Consider the following 11,392-nt stretch of genomic DNA (forward strand, 5'->3'; position numbering starts at 1 on the left):
CGCCCATTTCACACATGCCGCGGCCCAGGGAGGCCGCCCCGACCCGGGGCTCTGAGGGCCAAGGGTTCTGCCGCCACTTCCCGTTCCCTCTGGCGGGTGCGGGGCGCCCGCCTCACCCCGCTCTGCTTGCAGAGGCGCACGGCCATCCTGCAGGCGCTGAAGGCGCAGAAGATCGGCTTCCTGCTGCGGGGTGGCGTCCGGGTGCAGGTGGCGGTGAGGGACGGGGACACAGGTGAGCACCCAGGGTGGCCCTGGCCAGGCTGGCCCCGCTGCGGGGAGGGCGGGCGTGCATTGGGCCCTTGGTGCCCACACGGCAGATCCTGGGCAGAGGGCCCCCAACTGCCCACATGCTCCTCTGGAGGGTTCACCCCTTTAGCCCCAGATCCTGCCTCCAAGGACCGCAGGAGGCCGGGCGCCGCTCACCGGCCCTTTGCTTGCAGATGCGCAGAGGCCGGGAGGAGGCGGTGGCTACTGGGCCGTGGCTGTGCTGCTGGTCGCCGGGCTCTTCGCGGTGGGAGTGTTCATCCTCTTCAAGTTCAAAAGGCAAGGCCGCGCTGGCCTCCCCCGGCCACCAGGCAGTGACGGTGGGGCCTGCCACGGGCTGCAGGGGGGTGGCACCCGCCTAGACCTGCTCCCCGCTTCTGAACCGCCCTCGATCAGGAGGGTGACACCCGGCGGCTCACAGCCCGTCCTTTCTGCTCCAACAACCGGCAGAGGGATGGCACCGTTCATCTTACAGCTGAGGAAACCCAGGCTCAGAGAGGTTAAGTAATGTGCCCAGGGGCATGCAGCGAGTGACGGAGAGGCAGGATCTGACCTGGCTGGTCCCCGCCCCAGGCCCCCTCAGCACTCACCCCTCCCCAAGAGCGCCGCGTGCCAGGCAGTGTTCAGATGAGGGCCACACGGGTGCTTGGGGGTAGGAGTGGGGCTCAGTAGGGAGCATGCACACTGTGTGATCGTCAGGAGGGCTTGGGCCTCTCCCCCTCTGAGCCTGCAAGATAGATCAATAACCCACTGCTCTGGGGTCACTGAGGACACCCCCAGGGGCTGGTGGGTGAGGACTTGAACCAGCAAAATGACCGAGTGCAGCAGACTCGTTTCCTGCAAAATGTAGCTTCCAGCTCTCACCCAGTGGCTTCTCCCCGGTGGCTGGTCCAACTCCAGTGGCCTCAGGGACCCCCGGATTAGCGTCACCTGTGGAGAAATGCAAGGATGCAGTACCCTTTGCTTTATGCCCTTGTGAAGCTGAGCCCTCCCTCCCCAGTACCCCACCCACCTCGCCAGACCCCTGTCAGCTGGCTGTAGGCACCTGATTTCAGTTTTTTAAAGAAGCAATTACGTGCCTGCTCCTCCTCTGTGTGGGCTGCTAGTCCAGGTGCTGGCAACACTGGTTTAGGTGCCCCATGATCTAGTCTTAGCTGAAGGGGAGGCCTGAGATGCCCTGAGAAAGTGTAATAGGACCTGAGCTGGTCTGGACAATCTGGAAGGGCTCCCCTGAGGAGGTGGGGGCCCAATAAATGCCTCTCAGATCTGGGGTGTGTGTCTTGGAATGCAAGCCCACCAACCCGTCAGGACTTGATGAGGAAATGAAAGAGAATGAAATCCCTTCTCTGCACAAAAGGTATTAAAATTTATGTGGAAGCACAAACCTCCTGAATAGCTAAAGCAATGTTGAGAAAAATAAAAAGACGAAAACTGGAGACATCACCTTACTTGACTTCAGGCTATGTTACAAAATGACAGCATGGTCAAACAGTACGGTCGTGAAATTAAAAAAGAGATGATGGGAACCGAATCCAGAGCCCAGAATACATATGTCGACACTTCATAGACAAAGGAGCAATGATGATACAATGAAGAAAGGAAAATGTCTTCACCATATGGGGTGGGGAAAACTGGGGGGTCACATGTGAAAAAAAGGAACTGGATCACTCTTTAACCCCTAGACACAAATAAATTCAAAAATGGATGAAAGACTTGGATGCAAGACTGAAATCATAAAACACATAGTGGGGAACATCAGTAATATCCCATGACGTCAGCCTCGAGACCTTTGGGGACAGGCCGAGGGAACAGCCACAAAGGAACAAGCAAGGCTGCACCGAGTCAGAGGCTGCTGCGCAGCGACAGGGAAGGCCCGCTGGCTGAAGAGCGCACACTGGACAGGGGCACATATTCGCGTATCATACCTCAGAAAGGGGGTGAATGCCCGATTTACATAAATCACTCACACCAATCAATAATAATAACAACACCCCCGTTAAGAAAAGGACATAAGATCGGAATAGCCACTTGGCCCCTGGGAACATCCGGGTGAAACATATCCCGTGTTGTTAGGGAAATACAGTCAAATGGCAATGAGCCGTCACCTCACACCCGTGAGCACGGTTGACCTCAGAATGACCTTCACCGCAGGTGCCGGCCAGTCCTGTCAGCGGGACTGTGACTGGTGCACCCGCTCTGGAGAACAGCGTGGCGTTTCCCCAAGATACTCGAGCGAGGGCCACGCTCGGACCCGGCCGCCCACGTCCAGGCATGTAGCCAGGGAGCGTGGTGCAATCAGCACTGACGTGTGGGGGAGACTCAGAAGCCCACAGACAGAGGATCGCATGAAGATGTGGGGTGAACACACAGTGGAATACTACTCAGCTGTAAAAAATGATGGACTGTTGTCGTTTCGGGCAGCAAAATGGAAGGAATTTGAGAGGATGCCGCTAAGTGAAGTAGATAGGGAGAAAGGCCAAGCTGTGGAGGCGGGACAGAGCCAGTGAACAGAGAAAAGAAAACGAGAAGCACCTGGTGCACTTTGACAAGCGAACTGGGCTTCCCAGAGGGAAGGTGGGCGCTGGGAGGCGGGTGGAGGGGCCCAGTGGCTCGGGGGGTGTTTCTTAAACCGTAATAAAAAATAAACAGGAATGTGGGAGCCGAGCCAGCAGAGGGGAGTCCGGGAGGGCAATGATTTACAGCGACGAGTCACGCCCGGTCACCCCTCGCCGAGGCCTTGGCGGGAGCAGCGACTGCAGTGGGGCCCCCGCGTCTCCCCGGGAGCCTGGATGTGGCCTTTTCTGGGCACAGCCTTGGCTAGTCTGAGGACCGCCCCGCGTGTTGCTTTGGGAAGATTCCTCCCCGCATCCTTGGCCGAGGCCTGTTTGACGCTTGCTCTACTTGTGGGTGGACACCCGTGGCCTTCGGCCGTGACCAGCAGCCCAGGCCCCTCCTGCCTGGAAGGCACACCAGCAGCTGGCCCTGGGGACGCCAGAGCGGGGCCCGGCGCCATCTCCCCAGCGACTGGGTGAAGACCCCTGTCCTGTTCTTCCGTGACAGCGACCCTGGCCGAGAACCCCGCAGCCGCACGCCCAGCACAGCATGTCCCCGGCCCCCCTGGCCACGTCTGGACCCCCTGGGCAGGCGGGATCTGGCGGAGCCCGTGATGGGCGCCTCGGGGTGCGGCCTCCGGGGGCAGGCCTCGTGCCACGCTGGAGTGAGCCGGCGGCTGGGGGAGACCCCTCCATGTGGTACCCGCTGGAGGATTCGAGTCACGAGTTCAAGGCTTTTCAATGCTCAGTGGAAAAATCCAAGAAAAATGCCCCTGCTGTGTTGGTGAGGTCACCAGCGATGTGCGCGCGGCCTGGCCCCGCCTCGTAGGAGTTTGTTTAATAATAAAACGCCAATAAAACCCTCTGGAGCAGGCTCTCCCCGTGCTGTGTCTCTAGATCTTGGGTGTGTGTGGCTTTGCGGAGGCCGAGTGTCCCCCTCCGCTCCCCGGGCGTGCTGCGCCACTATCTGGGGGTGCGGGGTGCCCCGGCCCTCTTCCTCGCGGCCCCGGAGGTCACCCGGTTCTCAGGTCGTGGCTTCCTGGGAGAGGGGCCGCTGCAAATCCCCTCCTGGAGCGACCCTGGTCTCGCTGCCTGAGACGTGGCCTGAGATTTCCTGAACAACGTGGCACGACGTGCAGCCAACTCGCTCCCTGCCAGGGCCGCGGCCTGCCGGGCTGGGGGGGGGGGGCACAGCGGGGAAGGCTGCCCGGAGGAGGCGTCTCAGGCAGAGACTGGGCCCAGAGGAGACCCGGGAGCCGCGGGGGGCCGCGGGGGCGCCGCCGGCACCACGCCCGGGGGTGGGCAGGCCCCCGCGTGCCCTGGGGAAGCGGCCTGGGCACCCCCGAGCAGCCCCTCTGCCTGCAGGAAACGCCCGGGCAGGACCGTGTACGCGCAGATGCACAACGAGAAGGAGCAGGAGATGACCAGCCCCGCCAGCCCCGGCCAGGGCGTGCAGAGCGCCGCGCAGGGGGAGCAGTGCGTGGACGGAGACCTGGACGCGCAGACCCCAGGTAACCCGCCCCGCCCGGCCCCGCCCGGCCCCGCCCGGCCCCGCCCCTGGCCCCCTCCCAGGACGGCCCCGCCCACCTCTGGCCCCGCCCCGAGACACCGCCTACCGCCGGCCCCGCCCAGGCTCCAACCCGGGAGACCCCGCCCATCTACGGCCCCGCCCACCGCCGCCCCGCCCCCTCCCATGGCCCCGCCCACCGCCGGCCTTGCCCAGGCCCCGCCCCGGGCGACCCCGCCCACCGCCGGCCCCGCCCCCGCCGGCCCCGCTCAGGCTCCGCCCCGGGAGACCCCGCCCATCTACGGCCCCGCCCACCTCCGGCCTTGCCCCCCCCATGGCCCCGCCCACCGCCGGCCTCGCCCAGGCCCCACCCCGGGTGACCCCGCCCACCGCCGGCCCCGCCCCGTGCCCCGCCCCCGGACACCCATCCCCTGCACCCCTGGCCAGGGAATGCCAAACTCGGGGCTACCGGGCAGTGGAGACCTGGGCGCCCAGCAGCCCTGGACACTCTGGCCCTTGGGGGGCGGGGAGGCAGCAGGAGGGCTGGTGGGCTCTCCCCCTGAAAATGACCCGGGAGCACCGCGCGGATGCGCGTGTCTCGTGGCGCCCACGACGGTCGCTGCTGCGGCGCTGTCCTCGCTCAGCCCGGGCAGGTGCCGCCCCAGCACGGCCTCTCTGACCCGTGTGGCCTGGGGCTCGGCCTGGCCGCCCGCCTCTGCCGGCCCCTGGGGCTGTCGGGGCAGGGGGAGCCTCCCCAGGTCTCCCCGCCCTGGGTCTGGCCATGGATAGGGGCGGCCGGCTGAGTCCACTGCCGGGCTGTGCCCGAACAGCGAGTCCCCAGCCCGGCAGCCGAGTTCCCACGGCGGTGGGAGAGGCGGCCAGGGCAGCGGCCGGCAGCCCTCGCCCTGTGACAGCCTGGCGGGGGGGGGGCACCAGCCTTCGCTGGCTTAGGCAATCTGGACGTCTGGCCATCTCCAGGGGGAGGGGACACATACCTGGGTGGCCCCCAGGGCAGCTCTCCCATGGCCGGGGGACACTGCGACCCCGGGCCGCCCGGCGGGGTAGGCTGAGCCCAGCGTCCTGGGCCGTCGTGTCACAGCTGCCTGGAGACGAGGACGAGGACGCCCTGTCCTGGCCAGGCACGCGGCTGGCGGGAAGGGCTGCACTCAGGCCAGGGTCCCCAGCAGCGCCTGCCGTTGGCAGCAACTGGCCCACCTCGGTGCTGCTGGGAGGACCCAAGGGCCCGGAGTGAGGCAGCAGGAGGCGCTCTACTTGTGGGTGGACAGCCGTGGTCAGCGTGGGCTGCGCCGTTACTGCTGCTCTCGCCGCCCCGAGAGCCAGAAGCTTGAGCCTCGGGAAGCTCAGACAGGCCCAGTCACACCCCAGGGCGCGCAGCGGACGGCCGCTGACCACAGCCCTCAGCCCCCAGGCCAGCTGGCCGACTCGGCCCTGAGGCTGGCAGACGAGCAGCCCAAGGCAGAGCCTCACCGCGGCCCCGGCCGCTGAGCTGCGAAGAGAGGGCAGAGTCAAGCCCTGCGTGGCCCCAGGACCCCGCCCCTGTCGTGCCCCCCCGCCCCCCCCCAGGGGGCTCCACGCTGCCTCCGGGTAGCCAGGCCCCACCCTCCTATGGGGCGCGCCGCCGGGCAAGGGAGGCACTCACTACTCTCCTGAGCTGGGGGCCCTCCGAGCCCCAGACCTTTCTACCCGCAGATCGTGGGCCGGGCCGGATAGGCCACCTGGTCCGCCTGGACCCCACGACAGTGGACGGGAGACGCCGTGCTCCCCAGGAGGGCCGGCCTGGACAGAGTTCCCACCCGCAGGCGGGCGGCGTCTCAGGGTTCAGGCTCATCACCCCACACCACCTGGCACCCGCCTGGTGCCAGAGCCAGCGGTTTCTCCTGGCTCCTGCCGGAGCAGTAGGGCCGGAGGCAGCCCGGAGGCCCGCGGGGCTCACTTCTGGTAGTGGACGGGCCCCCGGGCCCCGCAGAAGGCCTGCACCTGGTCCAGGCACTGCCGCGGCTGAAGGAAGGCGGGACCCCTGTCTGGCCCAGGGCACTGAGAGTTCCCCCCACCACCCTGTGGCCCCCCACGGCCCCCAGCCCCGGGGCGCGCTCACAGCGTCTCTCTCCTAGGGAACCACTCGGGCGTGGTCCTGAGCATCAACTCCCGCGAGATGCACAGCTACCTGGTGAGCTGAGCGCGGCCGCCAGCCGCCGCCTCCCCGTCTCCCCCGCGGAGGGCTCCAGCCACAGCCCGCGGGGTGCTGCGCCCCGGACACCTGCGGAAAGCGCCCCCTTCGCTGCCCCACCATGGGTGGCACAAGCCCCCCCCCCCCGACCCCGTCCCGTCCAGCCCAGCCCGAGGACACAGGGCTGCTGGGAACCCCTCAGGCCTGCCCGCGGCCACCTGGGCTGGGTGCCTCGCCTGGACCCCGGCGCGGGCCCCCCAGCCGAGACCGCCTCAAGGCCGAGTCTGGCCCCTGCAGACTGGCGGGGCCGGCCGGGCGCCGCGTCCCAGAGGCCGACACCACACCCGCTCTGGCTCCTGACCTGCGGAGCGACCAGGGGTCCCGCCGGCTCCCTTCCTCCTAGCCCCCGTCCCTCCCCAAGGGCAGCCGTGTGGCCTGGCGCCGCCTCCAACACAGGAAGGCCTGAGGCCTGCGCCCCAGGCCCGCCAGGGCCCCTCGCGGAACCGCTTAACCTGCAGAAACTGTACATACCTCCCAGGTAGCCGTCTGGGTTGCGGGGAGGGGCGTTCAGCTGTGCTGGGGCCTGGCCGGCGCCCCTTTCCAGAAGCCATGCTCTCGGCCCAGGGGCCGGCGCCTGCACCCCCGCAGCGCCCTCCCACCAGGCCACGGCTCGGGGCCCCTCGGGCCATCCCGGCGGGGGAGGCCCGGCCACCCCAGGTGTCTGTGCTCCCCGCTCACCGGGCCGTGTGGAAACCCGGGAGCCGGGTGGGGCTTCGTTGGCGGGGCCGGGAGGGCCTTGGCTGCTGCTCCTCATTTTGAAGAGTAAGAACTGAGGCCCAGCGGGGGCGACTGCCCAAGCCCCCAGCACAGGGACGTGTGGCAGAGGCCCCAGAAACGGCCTCGCTCCGTGCAGGGACACCACTCACGCAGATGCCTGAATCGTGTGCCAGCTCTGTCTGCAGGTGGACACGCAGTGGACGTCCACCTTTGCCTTGATGCGGAAGTCAGTAGCCCCCCCCACCCCGCGCTCCCCCCAGTACTGAGCTGGCCCAGGGCCTTTCCCCAGAGACCAGAACCCCAACTAGGGACCAGTGTTGGGTCCAGAGGGACGCCCCGCAGACGCTAACCCACTCCCCAGCCATGAGAGGTGCCCGTGGGGAGCACCGGGGTGACGCTCGGCCCAGGCTGCAGCAGCCTCTGTCCGGGCAGGCGGGAGCTTCCCGCCACGAGTGGGGCTGTCAGACACAAGGACGCAGCGGTCACTGCGGCCACGCGGTGGGGCTGTGCTTGCTGCTGCCCTCCTGCCCATCCCGCCGCTGGGACTCCTGGGCCCCCAGAACTCAGCTCGTGTCCTCGAGGCCTCCTTCGGGGAGCCCTGCGCCTGCCGTCCACCCCATCTGTCTCAGCTGCCCCATCCCGAGACACACACAGGGAGTCTCCTGTCGGCACGTGCGGGTCCAAGGTGAGGGCAGCGCAGGCCCCCTGGACACTGTCCCCCAGCTGACCAGGGCCCGCGGGTGACCACCCCACCCTCCCTGGCCACCAACTTAGCTCTGGCCACTGTTCGGCTCGGGCTTTTCTTCCCTTAGTTATTTGTGTTTTCCTGTATTTTATGCTATTATTTCTCTCGAGTGTGTGGCCCGAGCGCCTGGGAATAGGCGGCGTCTGCTACAGCTTCGCGCAGCTCCGTCCCCGTAACCACGCGGCTCGGCCCGTGGGGCCATGGCTTTCTCTGCATAGAGCCAGAGCGTCCGTGTGCTCGACGTGCAGGCCCTGCGGTGAGGCGCGCGGGCACCCACGGGCGGTGCCCAGGGGCTTGGCATGTGCCCATAACCAAGATGCGGTCAATTCTTTCTTATTTTCCCTTTTTAAAAATCAATAAATCATTTGTGATGCTTTTAACAAAGATCAAGTGAATACGATCAGCTCTCGCCTTCCCGTGAAGCTGCTCCCACATTCACGACCTGCATGTACCGCAGGTGCCGGCGGGGCCGGCGCAGGCGGGCCCTGGCCTGGGGCGGCTGTTGCGGGTCGAGGGGCCCTGGGCCTGGGACCCGCAGCCCAGGCAGCCTCGCCCGCCCTTCCAGGGCCCCTCCCGGCCAGCAGGGGGCGCAGCTCTGCCCTTGCCCGGCGAGCAGCCAGGGCCTTGGGCTCGGTGGGTCTAGGGGAGCAACTTGCCACCAGATGTCCCTGGGCTGCAGATCCCCTGCACCCAGATTCCAGGCCACACCTGTGGTGCTCAGGCCTGGTCCTCCCCTGTCCACCCCGTGTCCAGCTGCAGTGCGGCCCGGCGAGCACACCTGCGTGCGCATGTCTGCAGGCCACTCCCGGGCCTCGGCTGGCGACAGGGGGCCTGGCTGCTGGTGTCACCACCTGGGACAGCATCTGAGGACCAGCTGGACAGGCGCCTGCAGGGCCCTGGCACCACGCGGGCACCTGCCTGCTTCCCCAGCTACGCTCTCCAGTAGTTGCGCCTTGACCTGAGAGCTGCCTCTCCCCCGCGAGCCCTGTGCAGACGCCCATCCACACCCTCCCCAGCCGCGGTTTCCCCAAGTCCCTGCCCTTGGCCCCGGGGCCTGAGAGTGAGCCCACCTGGGCGGGGCGTCCCCTCATCACAGCCCAGGGGCCGCAGGTGGGCCGCGACCCCGCCCCTGGGCGCGCAGGTGCGAGCACCCAAGCCCCCCGTAGCGCGGGCTCGCAGATGCCGGCTGCTGGACACAGCTCCCCCGCGCCCATCCCTGTCACTTCTCGCCACACGCCTCCACCCACCAGCAAGGCCTCTGCAGCCCGAGAGTGGGCCTGGGGCGCCAGGTGCCGCCGCCGCCAGAGAACAGTGGGCCGGGACTCGGAGGCCTGGTCGGAGGGTTCAGCTTTATTAGTAACACACGAGGGTCGCGCCGAGGGCGCCGGTCTGTGGCCACGCCTGAGACAGCGGAGGGTCCAGCGAGGCGACTACAAAATGGGGGGGGGGGGCTGGAAACCGCTATTTCCACCGCAGCTTTCCGCTGATAAAACTTTTTACTTTCTGAATTAAATACATTGAGAAACGCAGGGAAATACATATTTACAGCCCTTTAAAAACGGGCACTGCCAACATATTTAATTAAAAAAGTCTTCCCTGTTTCTTGCCTGTTTCTTTCAAAGAGAATTTTAAATATGACTTTAGTTTTTAAAAAATACAATAAGGAAATAATTACATTCTTAGTATGAAAACATGTTACAGCTGGTCCGTGGCCGGGCGCGGCGGGGGGCGGGGGGGGCGGTGGGGGGGGGGCGGGGCGGGGCGCTGCTGGCCGGAGCAGATGCCCGGAGCATCGTCTTGACACCTTTGGTCCCGAGGAGCGTCTGCTGGTCCAGTTTGAAAACATCTTCATGGCGAATGCTGGGGAACCCCGCGGGGCTCCCCGGGAACAGGGGGCGCCCTCCCGGCTGCTCCTCCCTGGGTGCGGGCGTGAAGCTTGGGGGCTGCCTGTGCTCAGCCTTCCACAGCATCGGCCCGGCCCGCCCGGGCGCGGCAGCAACAGAAAGCACAGTGGCCGCGACCTGGGCCTTGTCCAGTCCACGATGACCCCAGGGGCGGGCGTGGGCGGGCGAGGCCGGCGCGGGGGCCTTGGCGTGAGCTGGGTGCCTGCGGCGGGCTGGGAGGAGCCAGGAGGGGCGCAGGCCGGACCCGCGGCCCCTGGGGCCTGAGAATGCGCCGAGGGCGTCCACCCCCTTCCCGAAAGGAAGGACAGGCGTGCGTCCGGCCCTGGCCCTCGCCCGGCCTCGGGAGACGGGACGCAGGGCCCATCCTGCCACGACTGAACAGATCCCAGCGTTGGCGGCGCCGGCCGGCGGACACGCGTCCCCTGATGGGTGTCCCCAAAGGCGCCTCCAGCCCGGGGGCAGCCCTGGGGGCTCTAGAAACTGCCAAATGTCATTCAGGGACACGGGCGGGGGCTTGGCCGTGGCACGCCTGGTGGTGTCGCCCCCGGCAGGGCCTGGAAGGAGCCCAGGGCCGGAGTGCGGAGGCCAGGACCCCGACGGCGGCTGGGCAGAGGCTGAGCCCCCACCTGTGGCCACGTGACAAGATGCACCTCAACCTGGACCGGTGTCCTCGCAAAGGGCCGCTGGGTGACTGACAACACGGAGGACACAGAAGTGCAGGGATGCAGAAGGCGGGCACCTTGCGGAGCACGGCCAGGAGCGGCGGCTGTGGGCGTTTCCCAGGGCTCTCAGCCCAGCCACACCCACACCGCAGGCCAGGACCCCGGCCGCTGCCACCCCCAGGCCGCCCACCCGCCAGAGGAACGGTGACCCGCGGCGGGAGCCTGGCCGGGCGGGTGCGGGGCGCTGAGGCCGCTGGTGGTCGCTCCACTGTGCCGCTCGTGAGCCCCAGGAGGGCGCCCTCTGCCAGAACTGACCCGTCCGGGTGTGTCCAGTATGTACAGACATAAATTAAAATCTATCTTTATGGAACATATACAAATAAATAACTTAGTTTGAAGCAAACGCTTTAAACGAGTTTTCTCATCAAATCTGAGGACGCGGGGTGGGGGCAGGCTGGGGGCGCAGGCTCCGGGAGGGGCCCAGGCTGGGGGTGCCACAGCTCCTCCCCCACATGGAGAGGCTGGGGGCTGATCGGCTCCCCATCCTCTTGAAAGGCCTCTGCTTTGGAAAGTGGACGGAGACCTGGGTTTTAAACACGGACACAGGCACCAGGTCTGAAGGCCACGGCACCGAGTGGCTTGTCTGTGGGCACGACTGGACGTGGGAGGACCATGTGGTGCCCCTGTGGCTCCAGGTGCCACCTCCGTGGGCTGCCACCTTTCCCTCCTAAGGCCCCCAAGACTGGCATCTGCTCGGGGAGCCGGGCCTCCCCGGAGGCCGCAGAGAACTCTG

The 11,392-nt window shown here is 66.7% G+C and overlaps 1 protein-coding gene across 2 annotated transcripts in view; it reads left to right on the forward strand.

The window, feature by feature from the left end:
* Positions 1 to 6,520, forward strand: part of SORCS2 (sortilin related VPS10 domain containing receptor 2) — a gene marked incomplete at both ends in the record, with an annotated part of 184,482 nt that extends 177,962 nt beyond the window's left edge. The window contains 4 exons of one of the 2 annotated variants that reach the window (XM_084233654.1): positions 133 to 232; positions 441 to 543; positions 4,182 to 4,327; positions 6,456 to 6,520. In XM_084233654.1, coding sequence (XP_084089780.1) covers positions 133 to 232; positions 441 to 543; positions 4,182 to 4,327; positions 6,456 to 6,520 — 414 coding nt within the window. Of the gene's footprint in view, positions 1 to 132; positions 233 to 440; positions 544 to 4,181; positions 4,328 to 6,441 lie in introns of both variants that reach the window. The other variant, XM_084233655.1, reaches the window with a different exon arrangement.
* Between the last annotated feature and the right edge of the window lie 4,872 nt (positions 6,521 to 11,392).

The sequence above is a fragment of the Talpa europaea genome (genome assembly GCF_964194135.1).
Source record: "Talpa europaea genome assembly, chromosome: 5".
Lineage (NCBI taxonomy): Eukaryota > Metazoa > Chordata > Mammalia > Eulipotyphla > Talpidae > Talpa > Talpa europaea.